General features: G+C 38.4%; 1 protein-coding gene across 8 annotated transcripts in view; it reads right to left on the bottom strand.

Annotated features, from left to right (window-relative positions):
• Window positions 1–7031: 7031 nt before the first annotated feature.
• LOC127411292 (autophagy-related protein 2 homolog B-like) overlaps window positions 7032–18692 on the bottom strand; it is a 37636-nt gene continuing 25975 nt past the window's right edge. For 5 of the 8 annotated variants that reach the window (XM_051646758.1, XM_051646763.1, XM_051646761.1 and 2 more), the window contains exons 36-43: window positions 16668–16746; window positions 15026–15200; window positions 11530–11599; window positions 11074–11156; window positions 10825–10946; window positions 10492–10646; window positions 9358–9507; window positions 7032–9150 (exon numbers count right to left, since the gene is read on the bottom strand). In XM_051646758.1, the coding sequence (XP_051502718.1) occupies window positions 8920–9150; window positions 9358–9507; window positions 10492–10646; window positions 10825–10946; window positions 11074–11156; window positions 11530–11599; window positions 15026–15200; window positions 16668–16746 (1065 nt within the window). In that variant the 3' untranslated portion in view covers window positions 7032–8919. Of the gene's footprint in view, window positions 9151–9357; window positions 9508–10206; window positions 10272–10491; window positions 10647–10824; window positions 10947–11073; window positions 11157–11503; window positions 11600–15025; window positions 15201–16667; window positions 16747–18692 lie in introns of those variants that run through there. The other 3 variants (XM_051646764.1, XM_051646765.1, XR_007892244.1) reach the window with 3 other exon arrangements.

Here is an 18692-nt window from a genome sequence, read left to right as displayed (position 1 = left end):
CTTTTCAGTGACGAACTTTAGTAAAATCCCAAAACAAGTTCAAATGTTGAAATTTAGCTTAGATTAGTTGTTCATAGTTAATGTAGAGATGTAGTGACGCCTGCAAATGGTGCTAGTGATGCAAAGCTTCACTTTTGCATAAAACACCTAGTGTTGTGCACGTAGTCATCTCCACAACATGCAGAATTTTTGGTTTGATTGATTGATGTTCCTAGGTTTGATAGGAATATGTATAAACCGTCAGAAATGCAAATGCTGTTATTATGCGTCTCTGTAAGCGAGCGATGCGCTGTCGCTCCTGCTTATAATCGACAAAGCTGTCAACATTGCAATTTGCAAGCGCTCAAGGTTGGAGCGTCTTTTGATGCCTTTCAAATCATGACTTGTGGAATTTAAATGTTTATATAAATGCTCAAATATATGAACTCTAATTGTATTTGAGTTTGTGGTCGTCACTGTCTGAACTTCGGAGGTCGCTGGGTTTATTTTATTTCAAATATAGAACGGTCAATAAATGTGTCTGTGTTTCCGCTACTCTCATCTCCCCACATCTTTTATTGCATTTTATTTTTAAAGTGTAACACTCATCCACTGACATACAGTGGCAGACGTATTAATTTCTTTGTATTTAACAAGACAGCTTTTGGGAGCCGTGAAACTATTCCAAGTTTTTTCGCAAGTGGACAGCCACAGTGTTCAGCTCTGAATACGTTTATTAGCTTTAATTCTGCTAGAAGCTGGCGCGACTTGTGTTGATTGTGTTTGTGTAATCACATGGTCCTATATATTAGCTAATATAAAAAAATATAAAAGAAATTGTATTTTTTTTATTTCAGCGCAGTGTTTGAAATCATGTCTCGTGCCGTTCACATGCTTGAATGCGTTTGTTTTTGCACTAAAATTACACGCAGCGCCACAAAAGAGCAAAACGTATGTGTCGACTCAAGACGTTTAACAGTTTAAGTTATTTTTAACTTGACATGGCGTCTAAAAACACGAACAAGCCGTCAAAGACATATGTCTAGCATTTTTAAAACAGTGCAGACGGACACATAAACGCGCTCAATGTGAACGGCCCCTCAGTGTAAGACTAGAAGTCAAGTCAAATGAGCTTTATTGTCATTTCGCTATATGTAGAGACATACATAAATGATACCTATGTATATATAATGTTACTGTAGTCATATTGTATTAGTAACCACGACTGTAGTAACCATATTTATTTATTTTTGTCAGTAACTAAGATTTTGATACAATTAACCATGGTTTTACTACAACATTACTGTAGTATCCATATGGTAACTTGGTTTCAGTAATAGTAACCATATAATAATATCTATGGTTCATTTTGAGGTTTTATATATGGCTTATACTAACTAATTTGTTAAGGGTAAACAAAGCAGCCTAATAATTTTCTGTTTAGGCCCATAAAAATATATATATATAAGTAATAATAAAGTTACTAATTTTATCCAAAGAATTCGTAAAAATTCAGTTTAATAGAGGTATCGGTTTTGGTATCGATATCGGCAATATTGGCCTAAAAGTACTTTGTATCGTATCGAGAAGTAAATAAGTGGTATCGTCCATCTCTACCTTCATGCCTTCAGAATCCCTCAACAGTGCAGGTAAATAGGCCAATCAGATTGATTTATTTGTTCTTGTGGGTGTGGTCAGTGTGAACATGAAGTATTCTAAACTAATTTATATCCTCATTTGGCCTACATTAATTTAGAGGCCATTTTAACAGTTTTGCGTATGAATAACGAATGCAGAATCAAATTTAATATACTTTAAATTTATTTTGACAGTGCACAGGGAAACAAATGCAACAACAGAATTGCAACGAAATTACAAACCTAAATGACTTCAGTGATCATATTAAAATCTACTTAGACTACCTTAACAACTAATGCCATGAATTACATTTAATTTAAAGCCAGTTTATGGATAAATAAAAATGGTAAATAATAATTGCCCATAAATTATGGGCAAAACTGTCAAAAAGCATTTTCACTCCTGAAATTGTTAAACAAGAGTCACTATAAACCCTGGGTTAGCATAATTCTAAATTTACATTTATTCATTTGGCAGACGCTTTTATCCAAAGCGACTTACAAAAGAGGAAAACATAAGCGAATCATCTTAAGGAGACAGTGGTATGAAAAGTGCCATACTACAAAGTTTCACTAGCATCAGAATAGCATTCAAAACAGATTAAAGAGCAACAAGAAATTTTTATTTTTTTATTAAATTAGTGACTGGTTAAGTGTTCATGGAAAAGATGTGTTTCTAGTCGTTTTTTGAAGACAGAGAGTGAGTCTGCTTCACAGATGGAGTTGGGAAGGTCATTCCACCATCGTGGTATGATGAAACTGAAAGTCCAGGAAAGTGTTTTGGTGCCTCTTTGTGTTGGTACAACAAGGCGCCACTCATTAGCTGACCGCAGGCTTCTGTTGGGCGCGTAGCTCTGCAGAAATGATTTTAGGTATGCTGGAGCAGACCCAGTGACTGTTCTGTATGCCAGCATCAGAGCCTTGAATTTGATACATGCATCAACCGGCAGCCAGTGGAGAGAGACAAGGAGTGGTGTAACACGCGCTCTCTTTGGTTGATTAAAGACCAGACGTGCTGCTGCATTCTGGATCATTTGCAGGGGTCTAATTGCACATGCAGGGAGGCCTGCAATGAGAGCATTACAGTAGTCCAGTCTAGTTATGACAAGTGACTGAACAAGCAGTTGTGTGGCATGTTCAGAGAGGAAGGGTCTTATCTTCCTGATATTGTAGAGTGTAAATCTACATGATCTTGCAGTCTTTGAGATGTGGTCTGTGAAATTTAGTCTGTTGTTGATGGTTACCCCTTGGTTTCTGAAAGTTGTTACTGTAGTTGCACCCAGCTGCACAGTGATGTTGTGTTCAACAGCAGGGTTGGCTGGAAAGACAAGGAGTTCAGTCTTGGCTGGGTTGAGTTGCAGGTGGTGTTTCTTCATCCAGGCTGAGATGTCTGCCAGGCAGGCAGAAATTTGATCAGCAAATTCTAAACTGTATTTTTTTTTTGTGTGTGTGGATTTTTTCCTTTCTCCCAATTTGGAATGCCCAATTCCCAATGTGCTCTAAGTCCTCATGGTGGCGTAGTGACTCGCCTCAATCCGGGTGACTGAGGACGAATCCCAGCTGCCTCCGTGTCCGAGACCGTCAACCCTTGCATCTTATCACGTGGCTTGTTGATTGCGTTACCGTGGAGATATAGCGTGTGTGGAAGCTTCACGCCATCCACCGCGGCATCCACGCTCACCACGCGATCACGAGGAGGTTACCCCGTGTGACTCTACCCTCCCTAGCAACCGGGCCAATTTGGTTGCTTAGGAGACCTGGCTGGAGTCACTCAGCACGCCCTGGGATTTGAACTAGCGAATTCCAGGGGTGGTAGCCAGCGTCTTTACCACTGAGCTACCCAGGCCCCCTTAAACTGTATTTTTTAATAGGTAAGGGGCCCAGAATACCATGCTACAGCCCTGCATTTTAAGTTTTGGCAGGCAGCACAATTTCTACATGAAAAACAGCCCCCTATAAATGTTTTTTTTTTTCTTTCTTTTTAGAACATCTGAACTGACTAACACGTCTGATAAATTCTGTGCTCTTTTATAAGTATACAGTGGAGAGTTTTGAAATGCATTGTTTAATGATACGTCGGATGATAATATATGCCAATGTTTATAAATAATAGATTTAATCATATTGCTATTATCATTATATGTTAATGTACAGTTAACTGAAAATTTTTCTTCTCTTTGTGGGTAGGTTTTTGTGCAAGTAAAAGAGTATTTGTCTAATTTATTTAATTTTTCTAAAGCATTACTTAAGTTTCCAGATATCCTCTCTCTCGGAGTCATTGGATAAGTAATTTGGCTTGTTCATGAAACACTATTGGTACTACAAATGCATTTAAGTCTGTGAAGTTGGCTAATAGGTAAGCTTTTCTTAAGGGGAGTTGGATGGTAACTATCTGCTGTCAGTATTGTATTTTTTATCTTTTGGCTTAGGATAGACAGTTGTATGTAATGACTCATTCATCTTAGTCAACTTCACATCCCAGAAAAAAAAAATGTCATGGCTCTTATTCATTGTAAACTTTATAGAAGAAACTCTGGAATTAATGAACTCATCAAATGCCTGTAGTTCTTTTTCGGAACCAGTCAATATCATAAAACAATCATCAATATACCGTGTCCAATATTTAATGTATGAACTAAAAGGGTTATTGTGATTAAATGTAGTCTTGTTCAAATTTACCCATGAATAAGCATAGTTTGGTGCTAGTGGTGTACCTTCACCCCAGTCTGAGATCCAGAGCGCTCTGGAGCAGGTTTTCCATCAAGGATGTCTCTGTACATTGCTGCATTCATCTTTCCCTCGATCCTGACTAGTCTCCCAGTTCCTGCCGCTGAAAAACATCCCCACAGTGTGATGCTGCCACCACCATGCTTCACTGTAGGGATGGTGTTGGCCAGGTGATGAGCAGTGCCTGGTTTCCTCCAAACATGACGCTTGCCATTCAGGCCAAAGAGTTCAATCTTTGTTTCTCATAGTCTGAGAGTCCTTCAGGTGCCTTTTGGCAAACTCCAGGCAGGCTGTCATGTGTCTTTTACTGAGGAGTGGCTTCCGTCTGGCCACTCTACCATACAGGCCTGATTGGTGGAGTGCTGCAGAGATGGTTGTTCTTCTGGAAGGTTCTCCTCTCTCCACAGAGAAACGCTGGAGCTCTGTCAGAGTGACCATCGGGTACTTGGTCACCTCCCTGATTAAGGCCTTTCTCCCCCGATCGCTCAGTTTGGCCGGGCAGCCAGCTCTAGGAAGAGTCCTGGTGGTTTCAAACTTCTTCCATTTACAGATGATGGAGGCCACTGTGCTCATTGGGACCTTCAATGCTGCAGAAATTTTCTGTACCCTTCCCCAGATCTGTGTCTCGATACAATCCTGTCTCAGAGGTCTACAGACAATTCCTTGGACTTCATGGCTTGGTTTGTGCTCTGACATGCACTGTTAACTGTGGGACCTTATATAGACAGGTGTGTGCCTTTCCAAATCATGTCCAATCAACTGAATTTACCACAGGTGGACTCCAATCAAGTTGTAGAAACATCTCAAGGATGATCAGTGGAAACAGGATGCACCTGAGCTCAATTTTGAGTGTTATGGCAAAGGCTGTGAATACTTATGTACATGTGATTTATTTTTTTCGTTTTTTATTTTTAATAAATTTGCAAAGATTTCAAACAAACTTCTTTCATGTTGTCATTATGGGGTATTGTTTGTAGAATTTTGATGAAAATAATGAATTTAATCCATTTTGGAATAAGGCTGTAACATAACAAAATGTGGAAAAAGTGAAGCGCTGTGAATACTTTCTGGATGCACTGTAACTCCTGTTTAAATGCCTAGTATGTCGCTGATTAATGATCTTTTTAAGTGTTAGATATGGCCTGCAGGTCTTCTGGAGTAATTCTGTACAGCATCTATGTATGTATGTTCCTTAAAAACTGTTCCTCAGTGTGATCCTCCAAAGTTTTATTTTGTTGGAAATTTGCAGTTAATATCCAAATTTAACGAACACATACATACATTTTTCACCTTGTTTGAGTGAGTAGCTGTCGCTAAAGTTTGGCTCGATAAGGAGTGAACATTACTTTTTCAATGTGTTCTTTTCACTGGTAGAGCTCGAAACTTACAATGGTTGGACATCATATCACACTTGAAATGGTTTGTATGTAATACAGAAGCTATTTAATAAATAAAAAGTATCTGTCATATTTCAGGTGACAATAGTAGCAGTGACTAACAGGAACTAAGGACCGCTCATGAGAAAAAGAGCCAAGAGGTGGTTGAAAGCATTAATACTGCCGCCTCTAGGTGAATGTTCACAAGGTACAAGAGACCAATGAAAGCATGCAGAACCTGGTGAAGCGGTTAAATCGCATGTTAAAGGAATATTCCAGGTTCAATACTAGTTAAGCTCGATCAACAGCATTTTTGGCATAATATTGATTACCGCAAAAATTTATTTAGACTCGTCCCTACTTAAAAAATTGGCCCCCATTCACTTTTTTTTTAATTTTGTTTTTTTTTATGTTAAAGTACTCACTGTTTCAAAGTATAGCCACAAGACATAAACAATATGCATTTTATGTGATGTTATAGCTAATTTTAAATCGTTGCCATGACGATGTAATGTCAACAAACCTAAAATGACTGTAAAAATGACTATTTAACAACTTTACAGCTCAAATAATACATGAGTTTTAGCAGAAGAATTAATGTAAGTGCTTTTATAAAATTACAAGCTTCAGAGTCTGGGTAGCTCAGCGAGTAAAGACGCTGACTTCCAACCCCTGGAGTTTGCGAGTTCGAATCCAGGGCGTGCTGAGTGACTCCAGCCAGGTCTCCTAAGCAACCAAATTGGCCCGGTTGCTAGGGAGGGTAGAGTCACATGGGGTAACCTTCTCATGATCGTTATAATGTGGTTTGCTCTCAGTGTGGCGCATGGTGAGTTGTGCGTGGATGTCGCGGAGAATAGCATGAAGCCTCCACATGCGCTACATCTCCGTGTTAATGCGCTCAACAAGTCACATGATAAGATGCATGGATTGACGGTCTCAGACACGGAGGCAACTGAGATTCGTCCTCCACCACCCGGATTGATGAGAGTCACTACGCCACCACGAGGACTTAGAGCGCATTGGGAATTGGGCATTCCAAATTGGGTAGCAAAAAAAATTACAAGCTTCACATTTCTATTTTTAAACCCTCCAAAAATTGGCCCCCATTTACTTCCATTGTCCATTTTTGCTTTCTTTTAAGAAAAGGAGGGACGAGTTGAAATACAGTTTTGTTATAATCAACATTTTGCCACAAATGCTGTCGACTGAGCTTAACTTGTATTGAACCCGGAATATTCCTTTAACATGCAATACAATTAACTTTATTTTCCTATGAGCAATTAATGTCAGCAGCACAAATAGACACAAAAAGCAAGTGGCGGACAATTTATTTCCCTTTTCTTGATAATACATGCTTTCATACAAACTGGGGAAATGACCTGTACATCTATGTACAATAAAGGTAATTATCTCAACAAACATTCAATAAATATTAGAGGCATCATCTCAATGAGAAAAGGAAGTGTTTGGACTGTAAAACTAAAATAAGCTGTTATTTATTAGTTTCCCAACATCAAATTAACCTTTGCTCACCCAACACATTTGATGCCATCAGAAAAAAAAAGACAATATATTTATCAAACAAACATTTTTGATACATTGATATGGAAGAACAGAGAATTAAAATTCTCGTTTATTTGACAGTTTTAACAATATGGAAAACTCCGCAAGAGCTTGTGTCCTTATCTAAAGACCATCCATAAGACTTCTGAAATGCAGCTTCTTAGGAATGTCACTCAAGCAGACGCTGTCCTTACTCCTGACATACTGTCTTGACAGCTAAACAGAACTAAAAAAGACAGATAAAGAGCATAACTTTCTGAGATCAATGAAATAAGCACTACTAGTGGTAATAATAGCCGTAAAATATTCCACTTGTTTGAGGACTCGTTTCTAACACAGCAGCTGCAAAGAGGAACTAAAACACAACATTGTTGCTTGAAAGCCATATTTATCAGGTGCAAATAAGAGTCTACAGTCTTCCATTTAAACAGCTAATAACAGGTTTTGATAAGGAGATGACTATTGTAGGAAGTGTAAAATATCTTACCAGACAGCTGATTTTAATTATTTTCATCTTTTTGACAGTATTAGCAAAGACTTGCAATGTACTGTATTTTTAACAGGCTAAGCCTTTATGAGTGAATTTCATGAAACCTGTCAAGAAATGTCCAGATCATATTTTTGCAATAAATAAATAAATAAATTCTGCACAAAGCAAATGAATTTTTAGGACTATTAAGATATTTTGCACTGTAACATTTTCATGACAATTAAGACTACTGAAAAGGTCATTTAAATAATTGAAGGATCTTATCCTGATTATTGCAATGCTAAGAAATAGTGATATATTATTTCAATTGTAAAGTACATTTGAAAGTATAAATCATGGTTGTCTTTGCTGTTTAATTTATGCTGATTTAGATTTAAAAAAAATTACTGTCAAAACAGGATAATTTTCATTACAATTACATTAAAAATAATGTTTTTTCTTTTTTGCATTACAGTTATGAGAATTGAATAATTGTGCATAATTGTTATGGAAATGTCACTTTGCAAAAACTCTTAATGGTCATAAACAGGCTTTATTTTTAGGCTTCTTGTGCAAAATCTAACTTCCCTTTCTTCTTTGATTTTGGAGTGAAATGCGACCCAGACATTTCTTTATGAGACATCCAACTTTGAACATACTGTAGCTCACAGTCTAAATACCACAAAAGTTCTGTGGTAATGGACATTGGTTTAGAATTGAACACAGGGAAGAAACCATGGCACAGTAATCTAGTTTATCCCACAACACAACCATATAATTCACAGAACTGATGATCATAAGATATTAATCAGCTATGAAATGAAGGCACTAAGAGAATGTTTGTTGGTGGTGTGAGAAAAGACAAATCTGGTTAAATCTACTCCAGCACACAATTCTAGTCCTGTGGCATTGAGAAGACCCGATGAATTAGTCCATTAGTCGATGAATGTTCCTCTGATAATTCATTTGGGTTAGACTTTTGCTACCACAGCTTCTAGTTGTCTCATTGACAAAGAGACTGCTTTAAACAAAAACATTAGTAGCAAAAAGAAAAACTGGCCTCATATCGTCTGTGTGGGTGCCAACACACATTATTTAGACTGATAGGCCAGTACGAATATCAATTTTGATATAATGCAGACCACCAGAGTAAATTTCAGAGCACAGCTCACTCTTCCCCAAAGCGCCATTTCTGGGACTCTTCCTGACGTGCATCTGGGTGGATCTGGTTCCTCATGCCTCCCAGCACATTGGAAGTTGCTTCCGTGGCAACGATAAGAGGTTTAACGACAGTGGGAGGAAGCTGTCGCAGGACTCCGCCCACAGCGCCCGTCATGCCCCTCTGTTCATGCTCGCGTGTGGCAGTGTCGTAAATGATCAGGGCCGTGTCTGTAATGCCCTGCAAACACACACAGCGCATAGAACTCAAGTCAGTCTGAAAGTTTCTGCCACAGTTGTTAAAGTCAACATGAAATGGCATTTGCAACCTATTTTACTTCCAAAACGTGACAAAAATGTAGCGTGGAACTTGATTTCCACTTTAAAGTTAGGATTACAGATATCAATGCTATATCACAAGGCGGATAAGGACAAAGGGGGCTCATACCTCTTTCACTACACTGTATGCCTTGGCCACCCCTTCTCTGAGGTCCACTGGCTGATGTGCCAGGCAGTAATGTGAGTACCGTTTGATCTTCTTGCATTCTTTCTCATCTGGCACTGGAGACACCATGTCATAAGCAGTTTCAGCAGCCGCCTGCGTAAAACACAAAACAGATTCAGAGTCATTTATACAGAGATAACAAGTAATTAAATTTAAACTTGTGTGATCTGAATGAGTAATATATCAGTCATATGTTGATAAAAATATACATAGAAATAAATAATACAGTTATATACAATAAATTATACAGTAAGATTGTTCCCACACTTTAATGCCAAACTTCATTGCATTAAATAACAAACCAAGTGGCATCTGCAAACAAGCAATGCTAGAAATTTTCTCTAAACTAACTTCACTGTTCTGAGCTACTTTTGCAATTACTTTTAACCCTTGAATTTTCTTAACGTTCAAGTTCCACTGTTGATCTCACCGGGTCATATTGACCCAGCTTGTTAAATCACAGTTCAACAGTCACAATTTGCATATTTTCTCCCCAACAACAGTGTATATGTGTGTCGAGGAGGGTGTGTGTGTGCAATTAGGAGTATGAGTGTACTTGTAAATAACATTTTGGACTGTTCTACCATTTTACAGCTTTCTCGTTAGTCTTTATATGAACCGGGTCAAATTGACCCGTACTTAGGTAGCTTTGTTTATAAATACATGAAATTCATAAAAACTGTATTGCCAGGTTCAAATCACCTCTGTGGAGAATGTCATGAAGTTTCAGGCCGAAAAGTTATTTAAGTTGATGTAAATCAGTGTTAAAAGTTCATTCAAGAGTTAACTCACTGGGGTCCTAAGGTCATTTGTAATGGATTTATGAAGTCAGTTCCCCTCAGATTCACACAGGTGTCCTAGCAGAGTAACCACAAGTGCGGTTCATCACATTAACTATGGACATGTTCCACTCTCATTTGACAACAAGAAAGTGTCCAAATACTGAACAGTACATCTATAGATTTGTAATTTAGAACCTAACAAATTTTTTTGTGTGAAACGTTTGGCTTGAAAACTGAGCTTGTGCCATCTCTCTTTAAAATATGAATAACTAATGACAAGAAAAGCGGCGCTTACCTGTATTGTTCGCACCATCCGATTGGTGAGCTCTAGGGCTGCCATTGCGGTGGAGGTTCCGAAGAAGGCGGTGCCCCGTTGGAAGCCACGCACAATTCTCCCATCCTTACGGTACTGCTCGATGGGCAGCCACAAGAAATCCCTAAAACCCTGTACTATAAAGGACAACATTGCTCACCACTTAGAAATCTCATTAGAATAAAGTTTATTTACATGCTCAGAGAAGTTCAGAAGTATTTGGAAAATAGCACAAAACAGCAAAAGTATTTATACATTTGTAAATGGAAGAATAGAGGGAAATCTATATTGTGTGTATGAAAGTGATGTGCTGACCCAGCTGCACCAGGGAGTGTATGGGTCCCACACCTCCCAGAAGACCTGGCAACTGGTTCTTCTTAATATCATTGAGCCACTCGTTAATGGCATATGAAAAGAGCTTGTCAACACCTAATAATCTGGTGAAAAGAAGAGCACATTTCCGAACATCATCTTAAATAAATTGGCTCAAATATGTTTGTAAGAAAAATATATTTAAATTGTTTTGTTTTTTTGGAAAAGCGTATTTTTTTTAGACGCTCTTACCCTTGTCTGTAACACAATCGCCGTAATTTGAGCTCTGAGCAGTTCAGCTGTGTCAGTCCGATCACAATACCAGCAAATGTGCCCTGAAAAAAATTATCCTAATATTACATCCAGTTATGTTAATATCCTTCATTTATCATATATTTACTACTTTGTGTAAATTAAATCTACAATTACAACACTGAATCAGCTAATTCTGACCACAAAGATTTGAAAGGTGTGTTTGCACAAGTACTTTAAATTAGACCCAGGGTTTTAAACTTGGTAAGAATAGGCTTTGGAATCTCATTTAGGACACTGGGCACTATCGGGCGATTAAAACACACCCTAAATCAGTGTTACCAAAACAATCTTAGACTACTTGAAAAGACAGCAAATTGTAAATGAAGTATGATGTCTACCAAAATTATTTTACAATTAGTGGGATTACATAGTTGGATTTTGTTGACAGCACACCTGCTCCATGGCCATGTGTTTTCCGTGGTAGTCTAATCGAATTGGCACTTCTGATGTGAACCGGAACTCTCTTGAAAACATAACCATACAAACACAAGAAATTTTGGTTAGTTGTTGTTGATTAGCTAATACCTAAAAAAAAAAAAGCAAGACACATGCAATGTAGATGGAAAGATTGGTTATAAATGCTGAATACTTTGGTCCTAAATTGAAATCATTTGCATCAAATGCAGCCTAATAGAATTGCCGCTGTCTAAAATGTTATTAATATCGATAAAACTGCAATACTGAAAAGAAAAAGGCTCATAATTTCCCATTCAATTTATTCTGTTAACTTAATTGAGAACAGGGCTGCAACAACTAATCGATAAAAGCGATAATTATCGATAATGGAAATCATTGACAACGAATTTCATTATCGATTAGTTGGATATATGCCATGAGCACGGAGAAGATCTGTCAGTGACATAACTTTACAGCCCGGTGGAAAATGTGTTGCATAATGAAACTAATTTTAAAAACAACGGAGATAATTTGAAGCGGAACAAACATGACCCAAGATGTCCAGCACACGAGAGCACTTTATAAACACTTCAAAGAAGTTCATAATAAGCACACAGTTTAATGTGGAGCGGTTGCTGCTTCAGGTGCAATGACAGAGAGATTGTGCTGTTTGATGCGCTTGAGAGTTGTTTCTCTCCAGCACATGACTTACAGTTGTGCTCAAAAGTTTGCATACCCTGGCAGAAATTGTGAAATTTTGGCATTGATTTTGAAATTATCATGCAAAAAACTGTCTTTCATTTGAGGATAGTGATCATATGAAGCCATTTATCATCACATAGTTGTTTGGCTCCTTTTTAAATCATAATGATAACAGAAATCACCCAAATGACCCTGATCAAAAGTTTACATACACTTGAATGTTTGGCCTTGTTACAGACACACAAGGTGACACACACAGGTTTAAATGGCAATTAAAGGTTAATTTCCCACACCTGTGGCTTTTTAAATTGCAATTAGTGTCTGTGTATAAATAGTCAATGAGTTTGTTAGCTCTCATGTGGATGCACTGAGCAGGCTAGATACTGAGCCATGGGGAGAAGACCTGCGTAACAAGGTAATGGAACTTTATAAAGATGGAAAAGGATATAAAAAGATATCCAAAGCCTTGAAAATGCCAGTCAGTACTGTTCAATCACTTATTAAGAAGTGGAAAATTCGGGGATCTCTTGATACCAAGCCAAGGTCAGGTAGACCAAGAAAGATTTCAGCCACAACTGCCAGAAGAACTGTTCAGGATACAAAGAAAAACCCACAGGTAACCTCAGGAGAAATACAGGCTGCTCTGGAAAAAGACGGTGTGGTTGTTTCAAGGAGCACAATACGACGATACTTGAACAAAAATGAGCTGCATGGTCGAGTTGCCAGAAAGAAGCCTTTACTGTGCCAATGCCACAAATGACAACACCTTGACACGCCTCACAGCTTCTGGCACACTGTAATTTGTAATATGGTCACAACCATAAGCGCTATGTTTGGAGAGGGGTCAACAAGGCCTATAGTGAAAAGAATACCATCCCCACTGTGAAGCATGGTGGTGGCTCACTGATGTTTTGGGGGTATGTGAGCTCTAAAGGCACGGGGAATCTTGTGAAAATTGATGGCAAGAAGAATGCAGCATGTTATCAGAAAATACTGGCAGACAATTTGCATTCTTCTGCACGAAAGCTGCGCATGGGACGCACTTGGACTTTCCAGCACGACAATGACCCTAAGCACAAGGCCAAGTTGACCCTCCAGTGGTTACGGCAGAAAAAGGTGAAGGTTCTGGAGTAGCCATCACAGTCTCCTGACCTTAATATCATCGAGCCACTCTGGGGAGATCTCAAACGTGCGGTTCATGCAAGACGACCAAAGACTTTGCATGACCTGGAGGCATTTTGCCAAGACGAATGGGCAGCTTTACCACCTGCAAGAATTTGGGGCCTCATAGACAACTATTACAAAAGACTGCACGCTGTCATTGATGCTAAAGGGGGCAATACACAGTATTAAGAACTAAGGGTATGCAGACATTTGAACAGGGGTCATTTCATTTTTTTCTTTGTTGCCATGTTTTGTTTTATGATTGTGCCATTCTGTTATAACCTACAGTTGAATATGAATCCCATAAGGAATAAAAGAAATGTGTTTTGCCTGCTCACTCATGTTTTCTTTAAAAATGGTACATATATTACCAGTTCTCCAAGGGTATGCAAACTTTTGAGCACAACTGTACATTTCACTGCTATTTTCTGTTTTATAATGTAAACATGTTATGAATTCAGAATAAGGCGTGCAGTTCTTTGTATTTTGCAAAACTGCTTGTTTTTACAACATGCGAGTCTCCGTTAAACTTAACTGAGCAATCCAGTGTATGCATCCACATCAATCAAACCGATCACAATGGAGAAAGTGAGCGCCATCATTTTGATTAAACTTGTGCAACATCATACCGTGCTTTCAGTTACAATGTAATCAACTGTGCAGCTTTCATTGATGTCACGCTTATGTCTCAGAGGTCAAAGTGTGCAGTTTAAATGTTTTAGATCGTTTCTCTTCATGATCGTCCTGATAATGCCAAAGGTAATGTCTGATTCCATCAGTAAATTTATACCATGGCAAACATTATTTTACTGGATAAACATACACAGATATTTTTGAAAAGAATAGTTTAGAAAAATGTAATAAGCGACAATACTATTTAAAAACCTACAATATTAATTTAAAATACTTGAAATGTATGTAATCAGTGATGGTGTACAAGCATATGTATCTAATATAATTATGAATTTTTCAGCTGGGCAGAATTATTCATATTTCTATTCTGGGGTCACCATTGCCCTCTGCTGGGCTGATTTGTTTTGTCCCACTCCATCCCCGATGGATCATTTGACTCTTTAATGAACAGTACTTTTTGTTCCACAAAGTTTTACAATTCATGAAAGGAACTGTTTTGCATATGTACTGAAAGTAATAATAATAATCATAATAATAATAATAATAATAATACATTCAAACTTAACCTTTCATGATTCAGGCACTGTTCAAAGTATTGTGAGAGTATAGAATCATGAATTCAGTACTGTAAATAGAACCAAATCCTTATGCCCATTACCATTTGTTTGAAAAAAAATGTGTTTTTTAAAATAAAATACAGGAAATATATTTTTTTTTTATCCAATTAATCGAAGAAATAATCTAAGATTAATCGATTATCAAAATAATCGTTATTAGCAGCACTGATTGAGAATAATTTTAAGGGCTAACATGCCATTGTTTTATTTTGTTGATATTTATATTAATTTTTAACTTAACTTTTGCTGTCAACAGCATATTTATTTTTGCTGTGGTATCAAAATTGGCATAAAGAATCGTGAACTTTCACTGCTGTTGGTATCGACTACTGAAATGTTTGTATTGCGAGAACGCTTTACTGCTTCCTCTTACACACCTGAAGAATATGGGCTGGTCTGTGTCAGTGGTGCTGTCTTGGCCGCAGGTGCTGCTGCGGGCTTGTATTGGCACAGAGATGATGGGTGCAGGGTCCTGACTCGCTCCACCATTGTATTTGGAAAAACTGCAGGAAACCTCAGGGCCAGTAGGCTTCTTCATCGACACACAGAACACTACAACACAAATCAATTCATTGAGGGGCAAATTCACTAAACAGTTGTGCCACTTTTGTGAGCAGTATTCAGTGCTTACTTTTATTCACTAACAACCTGCAATCCAGTTTAACCAGTCATGAAATGCACTGAAACATTGTTGCATTTCAATTAATTAGTTGTTATTACACACAAACATGCCTTCTATAATGAGGTGCAATTACCATTGTGCTTTTAATTCCTTTAGCAGGCATGTGATCGGCAAAGGACAAAAAAGCAGGAAAATGTAACGACTGTGTACATACTGTGCCACACAGCAACTCCAAAACCACCCAAACATACACTCAGTGACCACTTTATTAGGTACACCTGTACACCTACTTATTCATGCGATTATCTAATCAGCCAATCGTGTGGCAGAAGTGCAATGCATAAAATCATTCAGATACGGGTCAGGCGCATCAGTTAATGTTCACATCAACCATCAGAATGGGGAAAAATGTGATCTCAGTGATTTCGACCATGGGGCCAGACGGGCTGGTTCGAATATTTCTGTAACTGCTGATGTCCTGTGATTTTCACGCACAACAGTCTCTAGAGTTTACTCAGAATAGTGCAAAAAACAAAAAACATCCAGTGAGCTGCAGTTCTGCGGATGGAAATGCCTTGTTGATAAGAGAGGTCAACGGAGAATGGCCAGACTAGGTCGAGCTGACAGAAATGTTTCAGTAACTCAGATAACCCCTCTGTACAATTGTTGTGAGCAGAATAGCACAACACGTCGAACCTTGAGGCGGATGGGCTACAAAAGTAGACCACCACGTTGATTCAACTTCTGTCAGCCAAGAACAGAAACCTGAGGCTACAGTGTGCACAAGCTCACCAAAACTGGACAGTTAAAGATTAGGAAAACAGAGCCTGGTCTGATGAGTCTCAATTTCTGCTGAGGTACACAGATGGTAGGACCACTAGTTGCGGAGTGTAGTGCAGAAGTTATGAAACTGGGAACTTTTGTTAGTCTCTTTAACCTTTGCTGCAAGCTTCGTTAAAGCTTTTGCATGCCTTTTCTGGTATTCTCTCTTCTGACACCTGCATGGCCTCAGATAGATCGATGACTATTGCTTTGATATGTAACATGTTTCAAGCTTGCTGCATCTCTATCCAACATTTGTGAAGGGATCTTTTTTGACAAGCGTTGTGATTTGAATTGTAATATGTTAAACAATGGAGCAGCTCAGTGTGTGCCTAACCCACCCACTAGAGGGGCCGCACGCTCACGCAACACTGACTGAAGCGGACAATGCAAACGATTTTTGTAAAAAGCAGCATTTTGTGGTTTAGTAATCCTCCTCCCTATACATATATATATATATATATATATGACATCCCTGTTTAGTGAAGCACATGCAAATAAACAACGTTATTAGAGTGCACAATTCATTCTGAAAGTATTTCCCCCAGAATACTTGACTTTTTACTGATTGTTACCTTCCTGCTCTGGTGGGGAAAACAGCTCGACCTCTGCTGCCAGACTGCTGAAGAAGTTCTTTAGAAAGAACATAGCATCCTGCACAAAGAGAAAGAGTGATCTGAGGGGTTGAAAGACATTTAATAAAATATCACAGTAGATACAGAGGGGTCCAAGAGACCACAATAAAATCTGGAATTCAAAATCTAAAAAAGGTTTAGGACTGATGTCGAATGAATAAGAAATATTTCAAATTCTGCACTATTTCTAGGCCACTGTCAGCTTGAGTGCATGCTGTTATTAAAGCAAAAGGGTAACATATCAAATACTAAAAAAATTCAGAAACCTGTGTTAATTTGAAAATGTGACAAAAAAAAATTCAATTTATATTAGAATTTGAAATGAAAATAATTGTATTAAATAAGAAAAATGCTAAATGGAAGTGTTTTCACTAGTGCTCTTAGACTTTTGGACCCCACTGGATCTACTGATTTCTGGGTTGAATTTCCAACAAAAATAACTAAATGATGACATACAGTTTTTGAGGAATATAAGTACTCATACCATGAAATTAGTTTGAATTCATATCACCCATCCTTATGCTGTTAAAATCTCAGTTGAGGTGTGTGTACACAGCAGCATGTGTACAGGTGCATCTCAATAAATTAGAATGTCGTGGAAAAGTTCATTTATTTCAGTAATTCAACTCAAATTGTGAAACTCGTGTATTAAATAAATTCAATGCACACAGACTGAAGTAGTTTAAGTCTTTGGTTCTTTTTATTGTGATGATTTTGGCTCACATTTAACAAAAACCCACCAATTCACTATCTCAACAAATTAGAATACATCATAAGACCAATAAAAAAAACATTTTTAGTGAATTGTTGGCCTTCTGGAAAGTATGTTCATTTACTGTATATGTACTCAATACTTGGTAGGGGCTCCTTTTGCTTTAATTACTGCCTCAATTCGGCGTGGCATGGAGGTGATCAGTTTGTGGCACTGCTGAGGTGGTATGGAAGCCCAGGTTTCTTTGACAGTGGCCTTCAGCTCATCTGCATTTTTTGGTCTCTCGTTTCTCATTTTCCTCTTGACAATACCCCATAGATTCTCTATGGGGTTCAGGTCTGGTGAGTTTGCTGGCCAGTCAAGCACACCAACACCATGGTCATTTAACCAACTTTTGGTGCTTTTGGCAGTGTGGGCAGGTGCCAAATCCTGCTGGAAAATGAAATCAGCATCTTTAAAAAGCTGGTCAGCAGAAGGAAGCATGAAGTGCTCCAAACTTTCTTGGTAAACGGGTGCAGTGACTTTGGTTTTCAAAAAACACAATGGACCAACACCAGCAGATGACATTGCACCCCAAATCATCACAGACTGTGGAAACTTAACACTGGACTTCAAGCAACTTGGGCTATGAGCTTCTCCACCCTTCCTCCAGACTCTAGGACCTTGGTTTCCAAATGAAATACAAAACTTGCTCTCATCTGAAAAGAGGACTTTGGAACACTGGGCAACAGTCCAGTTCTTCTTCTCCTTAGCCCAGGTAAGACGCCTCTGACGTTTTCTGTGGTTCAGGAGTGGCTTAACAAGAGGAATACGGCAACTGTAGCCAAATTCCTTGACACGTCTGTGTGTGGTGGCTCTTGATGCCTTGACCCCAGCCTCAGTCCATTCCTTGTGAAGTTCACCCAAATTCTTGAATCGATTTTGCTTGACAATCATAAGGCTGCGGTTCTCTTGGTTGGTTGTGCATCTTTTTCTTCCACTCAACTTTCTGTTAACATGCTTGGATACAGCACTCTGTGAACAGCCAGCTTCTTTGGCAATGAATGTTTGTGGCTTACCCTCCTTGTGAAGGGTGTCAATGATTGTCTTCTGGACAACTGTCAGATCAGCAGTCTTCCCCATGATTGTGTAGCCTAGTGAACCAAACTGAGAGACCATTTTGAAGGCTCAGGAAACCTTTGCAGGTGTTTTGAGTTGATTAGCTGATTGGCATGTCACCATATTCTAATTTTTTGAGATAGTGAATTGGTGGG

This window comes from Myxocyprinus asiaticus, chromosome 20 (genome assembly GCF_019703515.2).
Source record: "Myxocyprinus asiaticus isolate MX2 ecotype Aquarium Trade chromosome 20, UBuf_Myxa_2, whole genome shotgun sequence".
Lineage (NCBI taxonomy): Eukaryota > Metazoa > Chordata > Actinopteri > Cypriniformes > Catostomidae > Myxocyprinus > Myxocyprinus asiaticus.
Note: the sequence above shows the minus strand (reverse complement) of the source record. Positions and strands in the feature narration are given on the sequence as shown.